General features: G+C 46.2%; 1 protein-coding gene across 2 annotated transcripts in view; it reads left to right on the top strand.

The window, feature by feature from the left end:
- KIAA1147 (KIAA1147 ortholog) overlaps positions 1 to 25,655 on the top strand; it is a 48,843-nt gene extending 23,188 nt beyond the window's left edge. For both annotated transcript variants that reach the window (XM_027538813.1, XM_027538812.1), the window contains exons 3-9: positions 149 to 307; positions 13,235 to 13,388; positions 19,098 to 19,236; positions 20,031 to 20,162; positions 20,273 to 20,423; positions 20,940 to 21,008; positions 23,474 to 25,655. In XM_027538813.1, coding sequence (XP_027394614.1) covers positions 149 to 307; positions 13,235 to 13,388; positions 19,098 to 19,236; positions 20,031 to 20,162; positions 20,273 to 20,423; positions 20,940 to 21,008; positions 23,474 to 23,669 — 1,000 coding nt within the window. In that variant the 3' untranslated portion in view covers positions 23,670 to 25,655. The remainder of the gene's footprint in view (positions 1 to 148; positions 308 to 13,234; positions 13,389 to 19,097; positions 19,237 to 20,030; positions 20,163 to 20,272; positions 20,424 to 20,939; positions 21,009 to 23,473) is intronic.
- Positions 25,656 to 26,467: the final 812 nt, after the last annotated feature.

Genomic DNA, 26,467 nt, shown 5'->3' on the forward strand with positions numbered 1-26,467 from the left:
ATCCCCATGGACAGAGGAGCCTGGCAGGCTACAGTCCATGGAGTCGCAAACAGTTGGACACGACTGAAGCGACTTAGCACATTTGTCAAGGGAAAAAAAAAATAAAATTTCTGATTTTGAGCTATGCTACATATTGGGTCTCTTTTAGCTATTTCCGGAAGGGGCCCTTCTTCGGCCTGGCCTGCTTCGCCAACATGCCGGTGGAAAGCGAGCTGGAGCGTGGCGCCCGGATGAAGTCCGTGGGCATCCTGTCTCCATCCTACACCCTGCTGTACCGGCACATGCACTTCCTGGAGAACCAAGTTCGGTGCGTGGCCCACAGACGGGGCGGGAGGCGGCGGGCCAGCGGGGGGATGGTGATGGGCCCTCGGGGTTAAAGGTCGTGCACCCATCAGAGCAGTAGGTGCCTCTCCGGGAACCTCTGTGGCCACGTTTTACGCCTTTGGCGGTGGTCTTTATGTGTCATCCTGCGTCCTGCGTACTGATCCTTCATACTCGATTGAAAGCTGCGGTTGATTTTGCTTTGTTTATTTTAACACTATCATCCGTTTGGTTTAATCAGTTTGTTGACATGTACAGTGATCTTTGCTTCCCCTCAACCACAGTTATGACCTCTTTGCCCCAGGCAAATAGACTTTCAACTTTTCTAAAAATTTATTTTTAATGGAAAGATAATTGTTTGCAATGTTGTGTTAGTTTTTGCCATACATCAGCATGAATCAGCCATAGGCATACATATGTCCCCTCTCTCTTAAACCTCCTTTCCAACTCCCACCCTCAACTCTTTTAAGACCTCATCATTTATTATTTGGAGTAATCATTATCATGGAAGGGGATTAATAGGAAGGGAATTTTTAACAGAAGCTGCAAAACTGTTAATATTTTGTATTTTTTTCCATCATGTGAGTAACCTAATTTTATTTCAGGTTTTGGGGGGAGAAATCTATCACTAATCCCTGAAGCACTGTTAAAATGTTAGCACATTTGCCTCTCTTCTGGTATGCGTGTGTCTGTGTGTGTACTTTAAAAAATTGTTTATAAACTTGGCACCATACATTATACATATTTTTACATCCTATCCTTTTAAAATATATCATTATTTTAATTTTTGACATAACTGTCTGTCTTGATCATTGTCTTTGAAAGAATATGAAATGTAGTTTGTGGGGAAAATGTTTATTATTTAAAAATTAGTTAAAAGTACAAATGAATTTTTAAAATTCTCCCAAATCTTAGCACTCAGTAAGATGAGATATTCATTGTCAATATTCAGTGACTGTCATTCTAAAAAACATAATTTTCCAAAAGTAGGATTGGTTTAATGCATTTGTATATTTCAGAGGAAAAGAGTAAGTGAAACTGAAGAAATTGTCAAACTTTAAGTGAATATTTTTTTTCACTAAGTAAGATGTATTATTTCTTGGAATATTCCTCCCAAGTTAAGACAAAAGACTCTGAAAAACATGAAGCTACAGTATTATTCTTATTGAGAAATGGCGTATATACTGTAAAGTGTACAAATCTTTGTGTAGGGGTCATTGGTGTTTTTAGGTTGTTTTAGGTGCAGTCAGTCAGTTATCTTATACTTTTCCCCAGAACTCCTCCCCTCTTTTTTCTTAACTTTATATATTGTGAGGTTTATTACATTTAGTTCTGTAATCATAATTCCCATGATTCTTAAGTCTCATTTATATGTTTACAGCCACATCCGGGGCTTAACTGTGACTTGCTGAGCTCCTCATACGTTTCTTGATTGGTTGGATTTTGCCATCAAGCACTTTTTTTTGTCATAAAAGGACCATGGGTGGTGCCTTCTCTGAAATCTTGCGTGCTTGATGGTGTTGGTCTTTTCCCTTTACTCTTGGCTAGGTATAGGATTCTTATATCTTTTCTTTTTTCTTCTCAGGATACTATAAATATTGCTTTGCTGTCTCCTGATATTAGTTGCTTCAGAAAAGTCTCTTTTGTCTAGGTCCCTATAGATTCTTTATCTGAACAGTTTTTGAACTGTTTCTGAACTGTTTTTTTTTTTTTTTTCCTGGAATAGTTCATCCTTTGATCTAGAGACATGACTTTTAATTTCAGGAACCTTTTCTTCTACTGTGAAACACTCAGCTTTTCCTCTGCATTTTTCCTTCTTCATGAACACCAGTTATGCTCAGGTTTTCTTACCATTGTCCTACGTATTTTTCATTTTGATGGTTTAAGAAAATTATTTATTCACCTTTGGCTGCACTGGGTCTCCTTTGCCGCGCGTGGGCTTTCTCTCATTGCGGCAAGCAGGGGCTACGCTGGTTGTGGTGCACGAGCTTCTCATTGCGGTGGCTTCTCTTGTCGAGGAGCACAGGCTCTCGGGTGTGAGGGCTTTAGTAGCTGTGGCACGTGGGCTCCGAAGCTGTGGCTCTCAGGCTCTAGAGCACAGGCTCTGCAGTCGGGGTACACGGGCTTAGTTGCTCCACGGCATATGGGATTTTCCCGGAGCAGGGATCGAACCCGTGTGCCCTGCATTGGCAGACGGATTCATAATGACTGGGCCACCAGGGGAGCCCCTGATGGTTATTCTAATAGCTGTCGAATGTTAGAGCTGTCCCATTAATCTACTCCATTATTCCCTGTGCTTGAGCGTTGGCATGTTTCTAATTTTTTTTAACTGCTCCTCTGCATTTTGGAGCTGTGATATATATTTTTCTGCATTTGAAATATTTCCTCAGTTTTGTGTCTCAGAAATAATACTGAGGAAAAGAACATTTTTATTGGGATCTTGACACTTAAAAATTTATTACTCCTCTTGAAAAATTAATTTTCCAAGGAGGCAATACATTCTCATGGTTCAAAAGCCCAAAATTTTAAGGAGGTATTATGTTAGTTAGAGTCCTGGCTAAATGGTGGTAACAGAGGCCCTGAAATACGCTGGTTCAAATAAGACAGAAGATTCTTCTCCATGGAATGGTCTATAAGTAGGCAGGTGGTCCGGGTGGGCAGCCTGCTGTTCCCACAATCATTCGGGGCCCACACTGCTTCTCTTATTATGCTGCCAGATCCTAGGAGAGATTTTTGTGTTCTCAGATGTCCTCACCTGTTCAGAGCTGCTCACCGTGTCTAGGTCTGCATTGCAGCCCACAGGTAGGAGGGAAAAGCCAGAAGTTCCATATGTAACTTCTCATAACCCACGGTCAAGTCTTCAGTCACAAAGACACACCTGACAGCAAAGGACACCGGGGAGGGTCGTCTCTAATCGGGTGGCCTTGTGACCGGTTAAAACCGGGGGCTCCTTTTCTGTATAGGAAGAAGAATGGTTTTAGGGGAAACTTTAGCAGCCTCTGCTTCAATTTGCCCCCCTGGATCTGTGTGTACTCTTCTTCCCACACACACAGCACATTCCTCCCATCCCGAGACATCAGAGTCTCATCCAGTTAATGTTGGCATCTAAAATCTAAGGTTTCTGTGCGATATGAGGCAGTCAGGACGTGGTTCCTCTTATTTGTAAAAGCTGTGAAAGAACAGTCAAGTCCTCCACTCCCCACCTCCCAAATGCAACATAGAAAATAGAGTAGGAGCCATTTCAAACTCCTGTTTGAAAAAGGAGAATGAGAAATACGAGCGGTCGTTAGATCATAACGATAATGGAATTCTGCCCAGCAGGGATGGCAAAGACGTCTGGTAGTCACAGAGCAGGAGCTCCTGGCTATACCTTGGTTCTGTCACTAGAATCCCCTTGTCCATTTTCCTCCATGGCTCCCTGCTTTGCCTTCTAGGGGATTCTTTATCTGTTTCCCACTGTTACTGCTTTTAAATCCAGCTTTGGAGAACTTTGGAGAAAGCTGCATAGCTTAAGAACATGTTTCCTGAAGGTATAGGTCTGGAAATCTAGTGATTTCTTTAAGGGACCAGAAAAGTCCCAGGCTTGTACAAGTCAAGCATGCGGCAGTCCAGACCCCTCAGAACTCAGCAGGCTTCTGGTCTGTTTGCTTCCAGTCAGTTCCAGGTAAAAATAACCACTGCCAAACATCTCTTCTGAGTCTGAGCTTTTAAGTCAGTGGACTATGGAGTAGTTACTGGTCTTTGCTTGTGGTCAACCCATCTTTGCCTCATTTTAATGGCAACAGTCTTGAGACTGTAGCCTAAATCTGATCTTTATAAATGAACTGATGCTCATGTCTGGCAAAGAATTCTTAACTGGAGAATTTCTTGGAGGCTTTGAGAGAAATTCTTACCTCCTGCTTTTCGGGTCCAGAGAAATTGGTTTTTCCAGTCCCACTGGGTCCCAAATGTTTTGAATCGCAACTAGTTCATATTGTGGAACTGAGAATGTACACCCTTATGCTATATTTATTTCTGCTTGCACGCTGACCAGTTCTTGCTTATTTTCATCTTAACTCTTGTAGTAGCTCATTAAAAACATCAAGGAGCCGTCAGAACTCTGTTTCTCACTGTTTGCCCTAAAGGCACAAGTTCAGATGACACATGGCTTGTCTTACAAGTTATTGATGTTCTAGCAAAGATTTTTTGCCGCAGTAATAACAAGGATTACCAGCTTGTCAGTCTGCAATTTTATTTTCTTACCATTTTCCCTTGCCAGCTGCTAAGCCAATGAACGATTGTTGATCATGGAAACTCATATCTAAATATCATTTTCTACTTTAGCTCAAGTCCAGGCTAAGTTGCTGTAAAAAAGAGACCCAAAATACAGTGACAGGCCTGGAGACAGAAGTACAACTTTCCTGGCATGATAATCCCAGAGCGAGGGAAGTAGTCCGGTGTGGTAGGCTTTGTTCCACTGGGTCATTTCAGGACCCAAGTCTTTCTGTTTTGTATCCTGCCATCTCCTACAATATTGTCCTCACCCACATGGTAAAAACAGATTCCCCGTTAGCAGGTCATGTCCCAGGCTGCCGGAGGGGGAACAACGCAGAAATCTTAGAAATTGAACACATAACTTCTGCCCACATTTCATTGGCCAAGTTTTAGTTACTAGCCCCACTTAGGAGCAAGACAGTCTAGGAAACGGGGTATTTAACTGGCTGGTCATGTGACCAGCTAAAATTTGAAAGGTTCTATTACTAAGGGAAGAAGAGAGTGGCAGTATCAACCACTGGCATTAAAAAGCAAAGTGTTCAGTGAGTTCCCACATCCATCCAGTAATCCTGGTCATCACTGCTCATCTCCCATGCATTTTTCCTAAGTCTGTGTTTGTGTATATACAAATACAAATGTACGTTCTTATTTTCCCCCTTTCATACAAAAGGTAGCGTATTATACATGTTATCTGCACCTTGCCTTGTTCATTCAACAATATATCTGGGAGATCTTTTCATATTCATACACAGAGACCTTCTTCACTGTTTATTACAGTTGTATTACAAAAGAACCATGCTTGCTTTATCAGGTCTCTTCAGTTCAGTTCAGTTAATCAGTCATGTCCGACTCCTTGCCACCCCCATGGACTGCAGCATGCCAGGCGTTCCCTGCCCATCACCAACTCCCAGAGCCTGCTCAGACTCATGTCCATCGTGTCAGTGATGCCATCCAACCATCTCATCCTCTGTCGATCCCTTCTCCACCTGCCTTCAATCTTTCCCAGCATCAGGGTCTTTTCCAACGAGTCAGTTCTTCGCATCAGGTGGCCAAAGTACTGGAGCTTTGGCATCAGTCCTTCCAATGAAGATTCAGGACTGATTTCCTTTAGGATTGACTGGTTTGATCTCTTTGCAGTCCAATGGACTCTCAAGAGTCTTCTCCAATACCACAGTTCAAAAGCATCCATTCTTCAGCACTCAGGTCTCTTACTTGGTCTTTTGTGTGGTACTGCTGTACTGGATACCTATGAGCAAGTATCACTTCACATGTGAGCAGTATATGTGTACATTAAGTTTCTAGAAGTGAAATTGGTGATTCAAAAGGCATGTGTGCCGGGGTCCAGCCCCAGCTGATCCAGGGTATTTGAAGGGGAGACGGAGTCGGCTACTATTTACATATTTATCAAAGATATAAAGAGTAATAGAATGAAGATAGCTCAGTAGGAAAATTCAGTGGAGAAAAGAGGCTGAGTAGCTTGGTTTACGCGGGAGACCAATAAAACTTCAAGACAAGAAGTTTGCACCACTTACGTAGGCCGCAGGTGCCCTCTCGAATAGCAGAAGGTGCCCCACCCTAGACACCTTCTCGAGTGGGTCTTAGAAGCCCAGGCGTAATTAGTAAGCATGGTGGGTTCCGCGCTCCAGATGGAGACTTCAGCCAGAATGTGAAAAGAATGACATGGGGAGACCAAGCGCTGGTGAGCAAGGCCCATAGCTTTATTTTTAACAGGGGCTTTTATACCCTAAGTTACACATAGAGGATAATAGGGGATGCAAAGTCAGCAGTTTTTGATCCTTATCAAAAACCAGGGTTTCTTTCCTGCAAATTTATCGTATACAAATGGTTTAGGTGATTTACATCATCTTCTGGCCAGAAGGCCTATTAATATTTTATGACTCTTGACAAAGACTTATCAACAAAGACTTATTTTCTCTAAGAGTAATTATTTTAAGGTTTGGCGCCATCTTCCGAAGATAAAATTGCATTCCTATAGGGCAGATGTGTAATGGGTTTACAACAAAGGAAAGAATTTATTACCTTAAGGGTCTAAAGTTACTAACACCAAGGCCACTACTTATTTTTTCTACATACCAACTGTATTAATTAATACATATTCAAGGATACAATACAGGGGATGTGAAAACTTGGCAACAAGCATTGGCTCATCAATGAAATCCTTTACTAGTTTATTCTGACAGCTTCTAACTTTCTGAGAGGCTCTAAGCTATTTGAACATCTTAAGCTTCCCGTGCCTCTTGAGGCTGGGAGACTGTAAACAATCATATGCATAGCTGTAGGAGTCCGGGTAAACTTGTCAGGTGAGTTAGAGAGCCATCTGAGGGGTTTGGATTTAAACACTCCTAATTGCCCATGAACTTTATTAATTGGAGCTGTAAGTTAACTCTTTTACAGAGCGAGATGGTGGTGGGGGACAGCCCCCAGTAGAGTCAGAGGTGAGAGCACAAAGCAATAAAGTAGGCAGACTCTGGTTTTTGGGGGTTAGATGCTCGAGAATATCCAGGGGGACTCCTGAGGCTCGATCCCGCCTTTGCGTATGCCGAGCCTCCTTCCTCATGACCTTGTCATGAGTGGAATGCCTCACCAGCTCCCGACACATGTGTATTTCTAATTTTAATACTGTCAAATTGCTTTACACAGAGATTGTACCATTTTGCATGCCCAGCAGTAATGCAGGAGAATACTGTTTCCTCACAGCATTGCCCACACTAAAATACAACTTTTGGATTTTTGGCATTCTGATGCATAAAGCACAGTTGTTGCTGTTCTCTAAGTCATGTTTGAATCTTTTGTGACCCCATGGACTGTAGCTCACCAGGCTCCTCTCTGTCCATGGGATTTCCTAGGCAAGAGTACTGGAGTGGGTTGCCATTCCCTTCTCCAGGGGATCTTCCCAGACCAGGGATCAAAACCACATCTCTTGCGTTGCAGGCAGATTTTTTGCTGTCTGAGCCACCAGGGAAGTCCATAAAACACATTATAAATTTACATTTTTCTTAGGAGTGAGGACAAGCTCCTTTTATGTGCTTGAGCTATTTCCATTTCTTTTTCCGTGAACTGTTCCTAGCCTTTGCTACGTTATTTTTTGGTCATTGGTCTTTTCTTATTAATTTCTAGTTCTTTGTATAGTATGGAGATTTTCTTCTTTGTGATATAAATGGAAAATATTTTTCCACTTTTTCATTTGTCTCTTTTAAAACATTATTTGTTTATTTAGGCTGTGCTAGGTCTTTGTTGCTGCCTGGGCTTTTCTCTAGTTGCTGAGAGTGGCGATTGCTGTCTCGTTGGGTGTGCAGGCTTCTCACTGCAGTGGCTTGTCTTGTTGCAGAGAACAGGCTCATAGGGCGGGTGGCTTCAGCAGTTGCAGCTCCTGGGCTCCAGAGCACAGGCTCCATATTTGTGGCACATGGGCTTTGGTGCTCCATGGTATGTAGGATCTTCCCAGATCAGGGATCAAACCCACGTCTCCTGCACTGACAGGCGGATTCGTTACCACTGAGCCACCAGGGAAGCTGCTGCCATTTGTCTTTTCACATTCCTTTTTTTTGTTGTGCAGATTTTTCTTCATTTTCTTTTTTTCTTCACTGAATTCAATACTTTTATATGGCTTATAGATTTTGAATCATAACTAGAAAGGTTTTCCAGCTTGATGATTAAAGAGGGCTCAGGTAACACAAAGAGAAGGACTTGCATGAGAGCGTATGAGGAAGAGAGAAAGCATGGTGATAAAAGCCCAGGTGTAGCCAGGGATAATACATGATTGTGGCAATGACTTCTGTAAAAACTAACTAGACTTGATTTTCTAAAATACTCCATCTATGTTTTATACTTATTTTTACATATCTTAACCTTTTTTTGTTAGTATTTCATCCACAACTCTTGACTTCTCTATCTCCCTAGTCTTTGCTATGATTCTTTTTTTATTAATCAGAAGATATTGGAGAACTATTTTATAATTGTAAAGGATTAGTTAGAAAAATGAGGGCATGTTATAAAATAAAAGGGACTTAAACACGTAACCACATTTTTGATCTTGCTTAGATCATGATAGGATCTACCAACTGTAAAATAACATTTAGGGGACAGTTGATATAATTTGAAAGTGGACTGCTTATTAGTTTGTGTTAAAGGCATTATTATTTTGATGGGTGAGATAATGGCATGATAGTTACATTATTTTTAAAGATTTTATTAGTTAGAGATGCATACTGATGTATTTATGGGTAAAATGTTATAAGGGATCTGCTTTAAAACATTTCAGGAAAAAGAGTAATGGGCATTGGGGAGGATAAAGTATAGCTGTAACAACCATATTGATCAAATATTGACTTTTGTTGAAACTAAGTGGTGGATAATGGGGTCTATTATTCTCTTCTTTCTACTTTTTGTGTATGTTTGAAATTTTCCATATTGAAAAATTTAAAAAGACTAGATAGAAAATTAACATAGAGTTATTACAGAAAACTGAAAAACGGGCAAAGGCTAACAGGTTAAAAACGAACATGATCCCACAAGCCAGACCTATCTGCTGTTAACATTTATATCCTCCTGGTCTTTTTCCCATGTGTAAATATGTACATACACATTAATTTTTTAAAAAAACATTGAGGTCACTCAGTGTCTAAATTTTCTAACTGAAAGATATTTAACCTTTTAATGTATCATGAATAATAGTCCTTATCATCATTCTGGTGGTTTCCAAGCACTTGGGGAAGATCCCCTGGAGTAGGAAATGGCAACCCACTCCACTATTCTTGCCTGGAGAATCCCATGGACAGAGGAGCCCGGTGGGCTACAGTCCACGGGGTCACGAAGAGCTGGACACGACTGAAGTGACAGAGGACAGCACGTAAGCATTTCAGTGTATAGATGTATCACAATTTAACTGTTTCACTGTTTTAAGATTTTTTTTTTGATGTGGACCATTTTTATAGTCTTTACTGAATTTGTTACAATATCCTCTTTTATGTTTTGGTTTTCGGGGAGTCATGTGGGATCTGAGCTCCCCGACCAGGGACCGAGCCCACACCCTCTGCCCTGAGGGTAAAGCCTTAACCCCTGGACCACCAGGGAAGTCCCTGCTTCACTGTTTTTGGGCTTTTAGGTTGTTCTTATTTTTCACCCCATGAACATGAATATCCTTATGAACAAATGATTGTTCGTATCCACATACAGATCTTTAGGCCTTGATCCTGGAAATGGAATCATTGGGTTGGAGGGTACATCCAGGGTATGCAGTTTTTACGCAAATTTCAAGTGCCCTTTCAGAAAGATAGTACTGCACCAGCGATAAACGGGAGTGCCTGCTTTTCTGTACTTGCAAGGCCAGAAGACAGAGTGGTTCAGACCGGTCATGAGTGTCGGGAGTGAAGAAGTGTCACTGCTGTGCAGAGGGATCCCTGATGCTTACACTGGGCGCATGATGGCCCGGTGTGCTGAGGGAAGGCAGGGTTAGTCGCAGTGAGTGTCGGTGTGGCCGTACAGCCTATGCCATGTTAGTGAAGGGGCCTAAGCAGCAACCCAGTGTCTCTGGTTCTTGAGAAGAATCCTTGATGTGGCCCAGAACCACAGCTCAGATCAGTAGCACAGACTGCCGGTTACTGTCTCATTTTTATGATGTCATGTGTCGTGGGCAGTTCCCATGGATGCTTGGCCTGTGCTTCTTCATCTCTGCATCATATAGATCACCCTCCTGAATCATCTTTGAAACCCAGCTTATCATCTAAACTCTCAGGCTTGTTTTAGTACTTTTTGGTTTATCTTGGTGTTACGGTTTGATAATCATTCTTGCTCGTTGCAAAATCTATGTTGTGTTTAGATTTTGAGGCCTTCATAAAACGGCTGTTTAACACGTATCTAGGAACTGCCAATTTATATGTATGTCTGTGTCCGTTTCCATACTCCATGTCATTGCTTCATTCTGTTCCATCAGCCAGTGGTATCTTAGGCTGTCAGAGGACAGGATTCTGAAACTACCTTTTAGTGTAAGAGATTCTAACTTCATAGTGAGCTTTTCTTTAGACCCTTGGTTTAAGTATAGAGTTTAATGGAGTCAAACAGGTAAGACTGTTAATTGAGAAGCAAATCAGCGAACAGTGAACCTAGAAAACATAGCCAAGATAATAGTATTAAAAATACAACAAAATGCTTCCCACTGTTCCTTTTAAGGAAATTAGGTCCTAATAAAAATACCCTTGAACTTAATTGTCTACATGCTATTTTGTTAGTAATCAAGCTTTTGTCTCTTTGACATATCCTTGAAGGGTGTCTAAAGTCTGCCATCTTCTCAGAATAGCTGGACACAGCGTGGCCTTCATGGATTTCCCATCTAGACTGTGAACATTTCTAAGAGTGAAAGAAAGGATTATAGGGACTTCCCTGGTGGTCCAGTGGTTAAGATTCCACACCTCCAATGCAGGAGGTGTGGGTTTGATCCCTGGCCGGGGAACTAGATCTAACATGCTGTGCAGCACAATAAAAGAAAACCAGAAATGATTATAAGCACACACACCCTCAGAGTCATTTATTATTACATCACACAACTGCTTCCTTGTACTCCCTCCCAAGTAGAGAGCTATCACTCAGAGAGGAGTTTATTTTAGTAATGAATTTTTGGGGTATACTTGATGATTTTTTGTTTGTTTGTTTGTTTTTAAAATGTAAATTTGCCTAAAGGTCTCTTCCAGGGCTTGCCCTGAATCTTCCCATTTCCCCACTGTTTCCAAGCCTTCCCTGGGCGCCTGGCTACACTCTGCCCATATGCTGAGGAGGAAGGAACCTAGTTTTTGTGTGCTGTGCTCAGTCCCTCAGTCATGCCTGACTGTTCGCAACCCTGTGGACTGCAGCCCGCCAGGCTCTTCTGTCCGTGGGATTTCCTAGGCAAGAATAGTGGAGTGGGTTGCCATTTCCTCCTCGAGGGCACCTTCCCACCTAGGAATCAAACCCATGTCTCCTGCACTGGCAGGCGGATTCTTTACCACTGAGTCACCTGGGAAGCCCGCCAGGTGTTCCATAAGAAGCTGAAATATATCGCAAACTGTCCTGGGCACTTTTTCTGCTCAGCTCCGTTTACACCACCATCATACTGCGGTGGTACTGCTATCTACGGGAAGAAAAGCAGATTTGGGAAAGTTCAGTAATGTCATTGAGCTCTCACGGTGACAGAGTGGCAGCTGTAGCCTTGACATCAGGAGCCATTGGTCCCTCTGGAGCAGGGATGGGTGGGGCGCAGCAGGGTGCCTGGTGGACAGTGCAGATCTTGAATCTGAACATTGCATGACGGCGTTTGGGCGAAGCCAGCAGCGACAGGCTGGGGGCATTGCCCTCCGGTCACCATTGTGCCAGGGCCAGCTGTAATTAGGGAAGCCTCCGCTGGCGCAGTAAAGCTCTATTTTGATTCTTTCATTGTAGTATGATGGAAATTGTACAGTTCTAAGGTAATTTAAATGAACTAAAAAAGTTTTAGTTTTTTATTTTCCCCCTTCTGTTCGTGTCCTAAGGCTGCTGTAACAAAGTACCACAAACTAGGTGATGACTGAGAACAACAGAAATGTATTGTCTCACAGTTCTGGAAGCTGGAAGTCTAAAATCAAGGTGTTAGCAGGCTTGGTTTCTTCCCAGGGCTCTGAGAGAGAAGCTGGTGGTTGCTCCTCTCCTGGCTTCCAACAGTCTTGGCTGTTCCTGGCTTGTAGATTTATCACTCCGACCCTTCACTTGCACACGGGTTCTTGTGTGTGTCTGTGCGTCCAGATTTCCCCTTTTACAAAGATACTGGTTGGGACTTTCCTGGTGGTCCAGTCATTAAGATGCCACACGTCCACTGATGGGGGCACAGGTTTGATCTGTGGTTGGGGCACTAAGATCCCGTATGCAGCACAGTGTGGCCAAAAAATAAAAACCAAAGACACCAGTCATACTGGATTATGACTGCATTTTAAATTCAGCCTCTCTTACACTTTCAGTAAACATAGTGCCTAAATGGTACCCATGGGCCTCCTGTGCTTGACCCCAAGGCAGGATTGGATTCGCCATTAACCAAATGGTCCAGGGCCTTAATGTAGCTTTCTTGGCTTTGGGATCAGTTGACAGAATTACCCACAGACAATCTCCTTGTGCAGGATGGGGTTGGGGGAGAAGAGGTCTTGTGCTCTTTATTACTTGGTTCAAACATAAGCCCTCACGACCTCCAGTAGTTGTCTTCCATTATGTGAGACGTTGAAGAGTACGCTGCTTCTTATTCTTTGACAACAGCAAAGCAAGAAGACAAACTTGCTTTCTAAACAAAGACAAACTTGCTTTGAAACATCTGTGGTCTTCCAGGTTTCCCCTTCTCATCACCAACAGCCATTCTCTGGGAAGCATCCTTCGCTCCAGAACAATGGACATTAGTTAATAATAGTCTGTTAATTCCTCCTGTTTCCCATGAGAAGGAGCTTGTGTCCACAGCACTGTCAGGGAGTTTCAGAGCCTATCTTAGAGCTTTTGCTAAGGAACTTGTAACATTGAAGGAAGTGTCCTAGGCAGCCTCTGGAAGGGAGGCTTTTAGTTTATCCAGGCTTGTATTGCTGCCCCTGGGGCTGGGGAGTGAGTGGCAGGGCTGTGGTCTGAGCTGTTCTCACTGTGCGCGTGTCTCGTGCAGACATCAGCTGGAGACCCCGGGTCATTACTCTCACCTGGCTGCCTTCTATGAGGACAAGAAGGGGGTGCTCCACGCCGGTCCGGGGAGAGGTGGCAGCCTGCCCCCCGTCTACTGGCTGCCTTCCATCCACCGATACATGTACCCCGAGATGAAGGTAGGTCAGCCAAAGTCTCACGCAGTCCTGGGCTTGGGTCTGGGGACAGTAGTTGCTGATTGTTGTTTTCATGAATAAGGAAATTTGTGTCTTGGGCTAACACCCAAAGTCTGCTTTTGATAGAACAGGATTGTAACCTCAGCATTTGGTTCTTATTTAAAACATAAGGCAGGTTATCTTAACGTGCTTTCTAATACTTCCGTAATGGCGGTGCAGAGCCACATGGAGGGCCCAGTTGTGGTGACTCCTGGGGTGATGCGTGGATCTGATTCTCGTGATTGCTTCAGTTTTAAAGGCAGACAAGTGAACTAAAAATGAAGCATTTCCACAGTTGAGATATTTCTTAGTTACCGTATTTTTGATATTACTTTACTGTGTATTTTTTCTGAATTACTTTGTACTAGAATATGTTTATTTACCATTAACCAAAGACCCAAGCCAGCGGTAGGAGGGTACAAAGAGCCTCCCCCTTCCCCTCCTCCCCCAGCTCTGCCCTCCCCCTCCTCATCCCCTCCTCCTCCATCTGCCTCCTCCTCCTCCACCTCCTCCCTCTCCCTCCTCCATCCCCCTCCTCCCTCCCCCTCTTCTTCCCCTTCCTCCTCCTCCATCCCCCTCCTCTTCCCCCTCCTTGTCCTCCTCCATCCCCCTCCTCCTCCCCCTCCTTCTCTTCCCCCTCCTGCTCCTCCCCCTCCTCCTCCTCCATCTCCCTCCTCCTCCATCCCTTCCTCCTCTTCCATCCCCTCCTCCTCTTCCTCCATCCCCCTCCTCCTCTCCATCCCCCTCCTCTCCATCCCCCTCCTCTTCCTCCACCCCCCTCCTCCTCCACCCCCTCCTCCAACCCCTTCCTCCTCCACCCCCCTCCTCGTCCACCTCCTCCTCCATCCCCCTCCCCCTCCTCCATACCCCTCCTCCTCCCCCCCTCCATCTTCTACCCCTCTCCTCCTCTAACTCCCTCCCTCCCCCCTCACCTCCTCCCTCCCCCCTCACCTCCTCCCCTCCCCATCTTCCACCCCCTCTCCTCCTCTAACCCCCTCCCTCCTCCTCCACCCCACCTTCCTCCTCCATCCCCTCTCCCCTCCCCTACAGGTGGCCACAAGATACTTCAGTGGAAATTTCAGGCTCCCTGGTAGAGAAATTATACTGTGACTTTGAGAGGACTCTGAGAAGGTATCTTGGAAGAGGCATTTGAGGTATTTAACTAGGGGAAAGTGAGGGATGCTAACTCCAGGCTGAGAGAAGGCATGAGCCACAGTGGGGGCCGTGGTCCAGCACTCTGTCAGCACCTTCTGTGAGTTAGACGTTCTGCTGACTCTCTATCTGTATCTGTTGCAGCACTCTTTAAAGTGGATTTTTTTTTAATCCATGTTTTACAGATAAACCAACTGAGGTTTTTAAAGATTCAGTGACTTGCTTAAGGCCTTACAACTAGTAGGAGATAGAGCCAGGATATTAACACAGGCCTGGTGCCAAGGCCAGTGCTCAGTCCTCCCACTCCATTGCCTGTGGGGATGTGCATGAGAAACCACAGGGCGAGTTCATGGGTGTGAGAAGACTGGTTTGACTGTGACGAATATCAGTGTCATCTGGCCAGGAGAAAGAAGTGGAAAAATAGGTTGCAATCAGATTGGAAAGAACCTTAACTGTTAGACCATGGTATTTGAACCTGAATAAGTACCAATTAGGGTCTCGTTAGGAAAACACAAACTATGCCAGGTATTTCAGACTGATTCAATACAGAGAATCAGTAATACAGGAATTGGAAAACCAAAGTCACAGAGAGGTAACAGAATAACCTAAACACTAGAAATACAGACAGTGGCTACCACCCTATATAGTTATCTGTTGCTGCATCACAAGTTGCCCTCAAATTAATGGTTTAAAACAGTGAAAGTCGCTCAGTCGTGTCCGACTCTTTGTGACCCCATGGACTATACAGTCCATGGAATTCTCCAGGCCAGAATACTGGAGTGGGCAGCCTTTCCCTTCTCCGGGGGATCTTCCCAACCCAGGGATCGAACCCAGGTCTCCCACATCGCAGGCGGATTCTTTACCAGCTGAGCCCCATCTCTCAGTTTCTGTGAGTCAGGGATCCAGGCTTTGCTGGGCCCTCTGCAAGACTGTAGTCAAGGTGTCCCTCATGACTGGGGGCTTATCTGACAGCTCGACTGGGGGAATATCCACTTGTGAGTTCACATGGTTGTTGGGAGGATTGAGTTCCTTGAGGCCTGTTGGACTGAGAGCCTTGCTGACTTTTTTAGTGCCTACGGCAACAAACACACACGTTGGGTCTCTCCAACATGATGGTTTCCTTCATCAAAGCCAACCTGTGAAAAAGTCTGCTGGCAAGGTGGAGGTCACAATCTGTTGTATTAATTGTGGAAGTCACAGTGCTGTAGTGTTGCCATGTTCTGGTGGTTAAAAGCAAGTTACTCAAGAGGAAAAGAGGATTGCATAGATAGGCAGTAGATAACCAATGAGTGGGGGAGGAGTTGGTGGTGTACCTGGGCTTCCTGCCATGCATTCCCGGGGCTGGAGTAAGAAAGAGGGGAAAGTGACAGGAAGTGACATCTGAACTGCAGGAGCTCGGAGGAGGGGCTCTGCGGAGGTGGTTCTCAGACCGCTTAGGGAGGCACCACCTGGGCGTGGTGTGGGCAGGGATGCCAGGAATAGCTGGAGTCTAGAATGGAGGTGTCCTCTGCCCCTGGAGAAATACCAGCGGAAGCTGGACCCTGAAACTAGAAGCTTCCTCCTGCCCTCCAGTCTCCAGTCACTGCCCGCCATTGGTAGAACCTAACAGGTAGCCACGGGCATAAGAGTCTAGGAAATGTAGTTTGAAGATTTCCCGGGCATGAGCTGCGAGGCAATAACTAAGAAGCTGTCAGAGGATCATTAGGGCAGTTCTGGGCCTGTATTGATGAAAACCTACTTTCTTTCTCTTCACTCCTAACTCTGACCCCCTTTTTCCTTCTGAGTTCAAGGCTGTCTCCAAACCCACAGGGAGGTGACCAGCATCTGACCTGGCTGCCCTGTATTCCTCTCCCCAAGATGCCAAGAAGGGGACCAGAGGGAGAAAAAGTGAAATTGCCTCTATTTTTTGCCTTATTGTGGGCAGCTCATTAGCAGACATGTTAAACCCTGGGAGATGCAGGGAAAAGGGTACTAATAGGTTGCAGGTAGAAATGTGAACAGTCTTCTTTTAAAAAAACAATTTGTTAGTGCCTTATTAAAATTCAAAATATTGCACCCTTTGATCTGATAGTCCCACTCCTTAGGATCTGTCTTCTCTCTGTTAACCACCGGCGTGTCATGATGTCCGTATGAGCGTGTTTAATTCAATATTGTTCAGAGTGGCAGACAAATAGAACACTCCGTATATTACACAGCCATTCGGAGTAATGAATTAGAGCATAACCAGTGGACGAGGGATGCTCTACTAGGAAGTACTGTGAGAGAATAGCAAAGAGCTGAAAACTATGTGATGTTATCACTTCTGTAAAATAATCACTGCCTTGGGTATGTACAAACATGTAGATATATTCATATATGAACATATATACATATATGTATCCACATACATATATGTATCCATGTCCACATACATATATGAATGTGGGAAAAAAACATGGATGGTTGTGATGTAGGTTATTAACACGTATTACCTTGGGGTGAGGTGGGTTTGGAGGGACACTGCTTGTATATGTAAAAGAGGAAAAGACCAGGGGTGAGAAATGACAGTACTAATGAACATGGTATATTTGATAGCCTATTCAAATATATCACATATGTGTACATACGAAGAAATTGTTATGTAACCTTTCTATTGAAATATAACATGTTGCAACTGGTTGAAAAGCTGTAAGTTTATAGGTCAATGAATTTTTTTTTACAAAGTGAACAGATATATAAAGAAAATTTTAAAATAAACTTATAAAGTAGAGGTCAGATCTTAGAGGGAAGGAAAAACCTGGAAGGTGAGAGGAAGGCAGGATTGATGGAGACCTCTCTGAGAGGCCCAACAGCAGCTAGTAAATGCTCCCCCAGGGAAATAAGGAACTGAGAGAGAAGTCGGGGGACTGAGCCCCAGGAGTGGATGGATTTCCTAGGGGGATGAAGGTGGAAGGTGAGGGATGAAGTGTGAATCCGAGGGACCTACCAGCGACAGTTAGGGAGTAAGAAGAGGATGGGGTGCCTGACATGAAAAGTTGGAGGGAAACCTAAAATTAGGAACTGTGCAAGTCCAGAAAAGAAGGTTCTCTGTAAAAGCTCCAAGGCCAGAGAAGGGAAATGTGTTGAGGTGAAAGCACAGAAGTCTGTTGTGTCCTGCAGTCGGGGTGCAGCCTCGGGCCGCGTCTCAGCAGCTGGGCTGCTGCCCATTTGCCCTGGCACAGGCCCTCCCCCATCCCCCAGCTGCTTGTTCCCAGAAAGCAGCTTGTTCTCACACCCCAGGGCCTCTGTGCGCCCTCCTGCAGCCCCCTGCCCCTCTTTGATCACAGCTCTCATTGGGCTGGTTGCTTAAGCGCTTGTGTGCCTGCTTCTTCCACTGGCTTGTAAACTACACACTTTGTCCTGGAAGTGAGCTTCCAAAACATTCACAGAGCACTTGGCTTGAAGCCTGGTGTCTTGTCAGTGACAGTTGTGTCATGTGGCTTTCCCATGTGCCAAGTGTTGCACACGACTTTTCTCAAGTGGTCCTTCTAGCCATATGAGGGATGTGATGGAATATCCCCATTTTACAGGTAAAGAAAGTGAACCAGAAACGTGGGCTGGCTTTCCTGAGGTCTCCCTGTCAGTAAAGGGCAGAGCAGAACCCCGGCCTCTGACTTCCCCTGGGTTAGACAGAGCTCATGCAGTTGCTCCTGGAATATGTCTTAGCTCCTCTGCGCGCCTGGGAGGCGACCCTCAGAGTTGAGAGGGGCCCTGGCATCCAGCACTGAGAGGAGGCAGGGGTGGAGTTGGGACAAGGAGGTGGAGTTAGGCATGGGGGTGGGGTTATGTGCAGGGGGTGGGGTTATGTGTAGGTGAGTGGGGTTAGGTGCAGAGGGTGGGGTTAGGCACAGGGAGGTGGGGTTTAGGTGCAGGGGGTGGAGTTAGGTGCAGAGGGTGGAGTTAGGTGCAGAGGGCGGGGTTAGGGGGCAGTGGGGTGGGGTTAGGTGCAAGGGTGGAGTTAGGTGCAGGAGGGTGGGGATAGGTGCTGGAATGGGGTTAGGTGCTGGGAGTCCTTGTGCCAGTGGGGTAACCTGTAATCTGTTTCCACATGTCACCTCCCACGGGAGCTGGTTCCCTGTATATTTGAGGTGTCACCTAGGACAGTTAGTTCATCCTTTCCTTCCTCCCTGTGCTTAGTCACTTTGGGAGCTGAATGGTCTCACTAAGGTGTGTGTCATCCCGGAGAGACTCAAATATTACAATCCAGCTTCTCTTCCTCTGCACCACTTCCCCAGATGAAGTAGTTAATGATCCTAAACTCTCACTTCGGTGCATTCGGGGAGCTGCTAAATGATAAAATTCTAGTTTAAAGATAAGACTTTCAAAGTGAAAAATACCGTTTTATGTAGAAGTACCCATCCCTTAGTGTATCTGTTTAGTTATACCTTGGGTCATTTTTGGTGGGGAGGAGTAGTTAGCACACACTTATATTGCATATTTTTCACAATATTTCTAACAAGTTATTCCTCCCTCCCCCTCACCCACCTCTGTTAATTTTTTCAGATCACACACCCAGCTGGCTGCATGTCTCAATTTATTAAGTTCTTTGGCGAACAGATCCTCATCCTTTGGAAATTTGCCTTACTTCGAAAGCGCATTTTGATATTTTCTCCCCCTCCAGTGGGCGTTGTATGCTATAGAGGTAACTAGAAGCCAAGGTCAGGGACTCTGCCCAAGCTCCCTGAGACAGAAACTGCCCCATTCTTTCCATTTTTGACCAAGGTCAGAGGGACTGATCCGTATCAGGGGTTCACTGCTTTGAAGCCCTGGAGGACCACGGTTGGATTGATGTAGTAGAATGTGGACTCCGGCAATAGGGAAGATGGATCGGGTGGCAGAAGAGAGAAGGGCCTGGATTAAAGCAGAGAGGATGGATTCCAGATATAAAAAGAGAAAGCTGGCAGAGGCTGGTGTCAGATTGGGTTGTAAGGTTTTGATGTGTGTGAGAGGTCAGGGCGGAAGAGTCTAGGATGACAAGGACGGTGGGGGGTGGTGTGATAGAGTCCACTTGGACACTACATGTGTGTGGTGCTCTGAGACCTTCTCGAGGTGGACGCTAGGCAGTGGTCTAGTTGGGTCAGGACCTTGGGGGGCAGCCCGGGCTGTCTGTGCCGCCACTTGGAGAGAGTGTGAATCAGGAGGAATGTGTCAACTTGGAACATGCTGGCCCGGGGAGGTGAGCCAGAGGAAGAGGAAGACAGAGGAGGCTGAGGGGCACAGACAGAAGAGGGGAGGGGACCAGGAGAGGCAGGGGTTGCCGTGGGCAAGGGTTCTGAGAGGGGGAAGGTCACTGGTACCACATCCTAAGCAAGATCTCCTGAGAGAAAGACTGACCCGTGTCTGAACGGAGACCCTAGTGATGCTGGCAGCCTGGGAGGTAGGGGGGCAGGCTGGGAGGGAGGACCCCGGGCGCCCTCACTTCCGCTGTCCCGCCAGTGTACTGCTGCTGCTGCCTGGCCAACGTCTCCCTGCCTGGCATTGGGGGCACCGTGCCCGAGTCCAAGCCTTTCTTCTACGTGAACGTGGCCGACATCGAGACCCTGGAGGTAGAGGTGTCTTATGTGGCCTGTGAGTACGGGGCCCGCCCATCCCTGGCACCCCCGCCTCCCCGGGGTCCCTGGTTCCCTGTAGGGCCACCCTGCGGGGGGTCCCCACCTCCTGAACCCCAGCTCCCGCAGGCACCACGGAGAAGATTTTCGAGGAGAAGCGGGAGCTCTACGACGTCTACGTGGACAACCAGAACGTGAAGACGCACCACGACCACCTGCAGCCGCTGCTGAAGATCAACAGCGCCGACCGGGAGAAGTACCGGCGGCTCAACGAGCAGAGGTGAGGCTGGGGGAAGGGGAGCCGCCCCTGTCCAGACATCCGAGGGGCTCTGGTCCAGCTCCGCTGCCTGCCGCCCCTTCCCTCTGTGCACATTTTTTGCCCATCTGCCCAGGGAGCGGGGGTTGAGGAAGCTCCCCACCTATACTGATGGGCAGCAGGCATGCCTGGGCTGACTCCTTTCTAGTGGCCTCTAGAATCTGTGAAGCCCGGAACAGCACGCTGGTATCAGGGGTGGGATAAATGGCTTCATGGCCTCACCCCAACTGTATGACAATTAGGAAAGGCTGTCCCTCGTCCTGGATTACCCAGGGCCAGGCCCAGCCCTGGACTCCAAGCCCTGTGCTGCCCCTTCTGTCCCTGCCTTTGGCCGGGGCAGCGGTGGGGGTGTTGCTCTGGGTTTTCAGCCTCCTCCTTGAGAGGCAGTGACCCATGCAGATGCCCGCCCAGTGACCTAGCCTGGGGCCTGGGGGTCCTTGTAGCTGCGCCAGAAGCTGATGGTCATCTCCTTCCCAACAGGCAGATGCTGTTATATTCCCAGGAGGTGGAAGAAGATTACAACCCTTGTGAAGAGGACCTCTTTGTGCTGTAAGTCAGCCTGGGTGGTAGTCATGGGCCTCCCTGAGGGTCCCTTAGCACTTGACGGCTTTAGCCTGGATCCCTCCTGTGTTGGGCTTTCCTGGTGGCTCAGCGGTAAAGAATCCGCTTGCCAGTGCAGGAGATGCAGGTTCGACCCCTAGGTTGGGAAAATTCCCTGGAGGAGGAAATGGCAACCCACTCCAGTATCCTTGCCGGGGAAATCCCATGGACAGAGGAGCCTGGCAGGCTACAGTCCATGGCGTCACAAAGAGTCAGACACAACTTAGCAACTAAACAACAATTACCTCTTGTATTACGTGCTGCAGTGCAAGGATGCCCATTATTGCCCTTAGAGCTGGGTTCCACAGAGTCAGCCTGAGCCCCAGAATGCTGTTAGGGGCACCCAGAAGAGTTCAAGAGCAGGGAAAGGTTATTAAGAGAAATGGGAGCCCCAGGAGTTGTCTTCCTATTGGTCATTTACACCCAGATGTCCGCTGCATACAAGCTGTCTCTCAGGATGTGGGGGCTTGTCATCCATTGCTGCCTTTGAATAGAGCACTTCCTTGTATGGAATATTATGGGATCATAAAAAACTTAACTCTTGAATTGAATGACATTTCTTTCCCCCCAGAGCAGTTGTTGGTCGGGATCAGAACCGTGGCCTCTATACCTTTAAGGCACTGATTTCATTCATAAACAGCTGTGTTTAATAGTGCCAGGTGATAAGAACAGAAATGTAATTGGACCGGAAACAGTTCTGCCAGCTTCCTGTCTTGGGATGGGGAGTAGCACTTGCAGTTAGAACTGTTTCTGCCTTTGAGCATCTGCCTGCAATGTGGGAGACCTGGGTTCAATTCCTGGGTCAGGCAGTTCCCCTGGAGAAGAAATGGCCTCTCACTCCAGTATTGCCTGGAGAATCCCATGGACAGAGAAGCCTGGCAGGCTACAGTTCATGGGATCGGGAGAGTCGGACACGACTTAGCACTGGCTTTTGATGTTGCAACAAAGGTGCAGAACTTTGATTCTGATCAAGTGTACTTTCTAATGCACACCTGCTGTTGAGATGTAAAAGTATCTGGGAGCTGAGTGGAGAGCTGAGCAGAGTCTCCTCAAGGCTTTTGAATCTCTCTTGAATCTGAAAATCCTCACCGCCCAAAGCTGCTTGGGGCACTGAGCACCTTGCTCTGTGGAATACAGATGAAAAGTCTAGACTGTTACGTTATCAGACCATATCTGAATACGGCTCATATATTCATATAGAACTATAAGTCAGTGACACTCAGATATGCCCTGTGCAAATTAAAACAAAAAAGCCATCGAAGTATTGATTTCTAACATAATTCCACAGTGGTAAGAGAACAGACTGTACGATTTCAATACCTTTAGACCATGAAATTTTTGTACCTCGTTTTCCCTGGATATGTTCCAGTGTCTCCTGGTTTATAGTCTGTGGGAACTTGAATAGAGTTTGTATCTTACTGTTAGGTGAAAATTGTGTAAATCTTAATTACACTGAATTGGTTCATAGTGTTTTTCTGGTCTACTATATCCTTCTACTTTTCTGTCTATTCATTCTAGTAATTTTTGAGAGTTTGATATTGAAACTCCAACTAAAAATCTTAATTTATCTACTATAAAAAGTTATTGTGATATATAGTAGAACTGTATGTGAGTTCCATGTACATACAGTTACACACAGGAACTATATTTAAGCTTCACCATAGTGGAACTTTGTCCTGTATTTTCTAGGTGTCCTATAAAGCCATCTAAGGAACACAGAGTTATACACAGATGATGGTGAGCTGTGGAGAACTCTGCCTCGCTCCCCCTCCTACATCACTGCCTGCCCCCGGGGCTGGCTTCTGACTCCCCAGTGCCTGCCCCAGTACCTCTGAGCTCCACCTGTTTTGTGTGGTTGGCTCAGGGGCTGGAGAGTCATTTTAAGAGTCCTTCTCTGTGTTGGGAAGGCTCACCTCCTGTCACTGGCTTTAATTACCCATCCAGGACTTTGAAGGTAGATTTCAGTTTCTCACATTAAGTCTTGACCTCAGAACTGCATTATCAGGTGTCTGTCTGTCTAATTTTTCTCTTACCTTAGGACTAAGCAGAAAGAGAGGAACATGGTTCATGGGGCCTCTCTCTACAGCTGTGTTTAAACCTCTAGTAACCTTCACGACTGAGCGACTGAACTGAACCTTCCTATAGATTTCTGGCAGTCAGGCCATCACTCACTCAGAGATTTTGCTAATCATAGAATGGCTTAACACCAGTTCTTTGCTGACCTCAGTGGCACTTGAGTAACTCTTTTCACTTTTATCCTGTTTTCTTCTTTTAAAAGGTTATCTGACTTTTGAAACCGTTTAAATGTATAGGAAGCAAAACAGTGTACTTTTGGTTCCCCATGTGTGGCTTACTTGGTAAACTTTTGTGTCTTTTCTGCCCTCTCTTTTCCATGTCTTGTCTTGTGAATGCAGGTTTTTCCTTGAGCAAAACAACCGGATATTTCAGACTTTGTTGGAGGTGTCCTCCAGTCAAGACAAAACTCTGACAGCCGAGCATGCTCGGGGCATGGGTTTAGACCCCCAGGGAGACCGGAGTTTTCTTATGGACCTGCTGGAGGCCTACGGCATCGACGTCATGTTGGTCATTGACAACCCCTGTTGCCCATAGGAAGGATGAGCCGCTATCACATGGGGATGGCCTGATTTCTAATTGCCACATAGGAGTATTTATACTTCCAACAAATGTAATTTTTGCATCTCCTTTCTTCCCTTCTTCCCAAGAGGTAAGATGAGAGCACCTTGATTTTGGAGGTCGTTGGAAGCTACCATTTTCCGAGCTGCTGCTGGGTTCAGACTTAGGAGTTATCACGGCAGCCTCTCTCGTCTCCTCATGATTGACTTAAGGTGATGGGGTGAAGGCCACCTATCACCAGGAGCTCTGGACACCCTGGCTGGACTCTTGGGAAAGTCTGTCTGGTCTCTGTCATTTGATGTATCAAGAACGAGACCACTGTCCAGTGGGGCCTTGCATATCCATCTGCCCAAAGCAGAAGCTAGACCAGATGGCCTTCCAAGGTTTTTATCAGTTCTGGGAGTCTTGTCTTGCGGTCAAATTCCCTTTCTGGTTTATTAGAGTAAATCTGTGTTTTCTCTGTTCATGTAGAGACTTCAGAGTGGGACAAAGGATGTTTCTGTCACCAGGTATGAAGCTTCTCTAGACAGAGGACAGGGAGAGGTGGCTTCTCAGTCAGCTGAAAACTAAAACTGTAAAAATGAAGCCTTGAAACCTTTCTCTAAGTTAACAGTGGCCGCTCCATGTCATAGTCTTGTTTCTCTGAATCCCCTCCTGGGACGGGCTGGCACATTCCTCTGGGCTGATGTCAACAGGAATATGTACCAGTTAGGAGCCTTTATAAACAAACTTCTCTTTAGCAGAGGCAACATTCCTCAAGCTAGGAAACTGGGACCAGAGAAGTACCAGACTTGTTAGCAGAGGCGGCAGTGCCTGTACCCAGGGGAGTGGTTGGGAACCCCATGTGTGAGTGATGAGTTGCTCTGCTGTGCAAGGAGCCTTTATAAACAAACTTCTCTTTAGCAGAGGCAACATTCCTCAAGCTAGGAAACTGGGACCAGAGAAGTACCAGACTTGTTAGCAGAGGTGGCAGTGCCTGTACCCAGGGGAGTGGTTGGGAACCCCATGTGTGAGTGATGAGTTGCTCTGCTGTGCTCTGGAGTGCTTGGACCTGGGATAGCTCCTGTCGGCCCTGCCTGTTCTGTTTGGCTGGAGTGTCCAGTGGGTGTCAGCCTAGGTGAGATAACCATGGTTTGTTAGAGAAGCCGGCTCCTGTGAGTTGAGTGGAGGTCTTCTGGGCCAGTTCAGGATTTTGACTTGGGGTCCTAGGTTGTTTGTGACATATAACTTCCTCCCCTTCACTATTCCTGCCTGGCTGTGTTATTGGAATAGGTGTCTGTGTATGTGTCCGGGACCAAGTTCCAGCCAGGCTAGTGTCAGAGAGAAATAACTTTCAAATGGATGGATCATGTGTCTTGTCTCGAGACTAGCTTTGTAGGGCTTATTGCTTTATTCAAAACCATTCTCACTGCAGCTCCCTGATACAGAATTCAAGATTAAAGAAGTTCACGTGTGGAAATGCAGACATTGACTAATCAAGGTAGTGTCTTTTATGTAAATATATAAATGTTTGGGCATTGAAATGTAAACTGTACATTTTTCTCCTCTGTGGGTTTAGCTATTTCAGTAATATATTTGTTTACAGAAGAAAAAAAAGAATCTGTTTAGAAGCTGAAGCTTCACTGCCTTTTTCCTTGAAGAGTGGCCATCTCCTCTTGTTCCTGGAGAAGGAGCAGCCTTTGTAACTTGGGTCAAGTAATGGTTACTCTTAGTATTATCAGAAGGTTCAAGGCTTTCTAAGTTGGGATGGGCAGTCAGAAGTAGGGGTGGGGTAAAAGGAAAGGTCAGGTTCTCTTGGAGGACACAGGTAGGCCCTTGTTCTGTGGAACTGGGGAATTTGTTGGGCAAATACTCTTTGTAAGCCCTTCTGCTCCAGAGGGCTTCTGCATGCGAATGCTTTCGTTTCTGTGCTATGTTAACTCCAGGCTCAGACCCGCTGATGTAAAGGTAATCAGATGAAAATGAGGTTCCTGTGTTTCTCTTTGAATGGCGGGCCCAGGGTTCCACACCCCTTTTAACTCTGTGCACTTCTAGGCAGCCGTCCATCTGGCATCCCCTGGGCTGGGAGTGGCCCTGGGAGAGGGTGCACCCATATCGCAGTGCCACGTCTGAAGTCGAATGCAGCCTGTGTTTGGCTGACCCCAGAGCAGAACCCCTATGCTCCCCTTCACCCCCTCCGCCTCCCCAACAGAGTCCTTTGAAGAGGATACCCTAGTGCTGGTCCTTCCCTGCATTGCCAGCTTCCTGGTGAGGCCAGGAATCTAGCGCAGCGCCCTCTGCTGGGCTGCAGAGCACGCTTCTACCCTGTTTTACCCTCGTCACTGTCATCCCCAAGGAGACATGGATGGAGTTCATCTTTTGAAGGCTCCCTCCCACGCCTCCCCCCACCCCTCCTTCTTCCCCAGTCTCTCAGGTGAGCAGCACACCAGCATCACTTGCTGCCAGGTCTCTGAAAGGAGAATTTGTTGGCGAGGTACCAGGCAGGGCTCCCTGCACAGACACAGCAGAAGCTAGAAGCCACCCAGACCTACTTTTGTGTCACTATGGAAATACTTTCAGAGAAACCATCTGCTTTTTTTTGGAAGTCACTGAAGAATGTCCTTCTCTGTCCTCTGTAGAAACAGAGCTTATTATAATATTACTGTGACCTTCAGGAGCTGGCTGGGAAACTCAGGTGTGGGTACTTAGATTGATGGTGACCTTCTGTCCCTCTCGACTCTTAAACCTCCTCCTCCCAACCCTATGCCAGCTGGCTTGGTCCTTTTGGGGAACTT

The sequence above is a fragment of the Bos indicus x Bos taurus genome, chromosome 4 (genome assembly GCF_003369695.1).
Source record: "Bos indicus x Bos taurus breed Angus x Brahman F1 hybrid chromosome 4, Bos_hybrid_MaternalHap_v2.0, whole genome shotgun sequence".
NCBI classification, from domain to species: domain Eukaryota; kingdom Metazoa; phylum Chordata; class Mammalia; order Artiodactyla; family Bovidae; genus Bos; species Bos indicus x Bos taurus.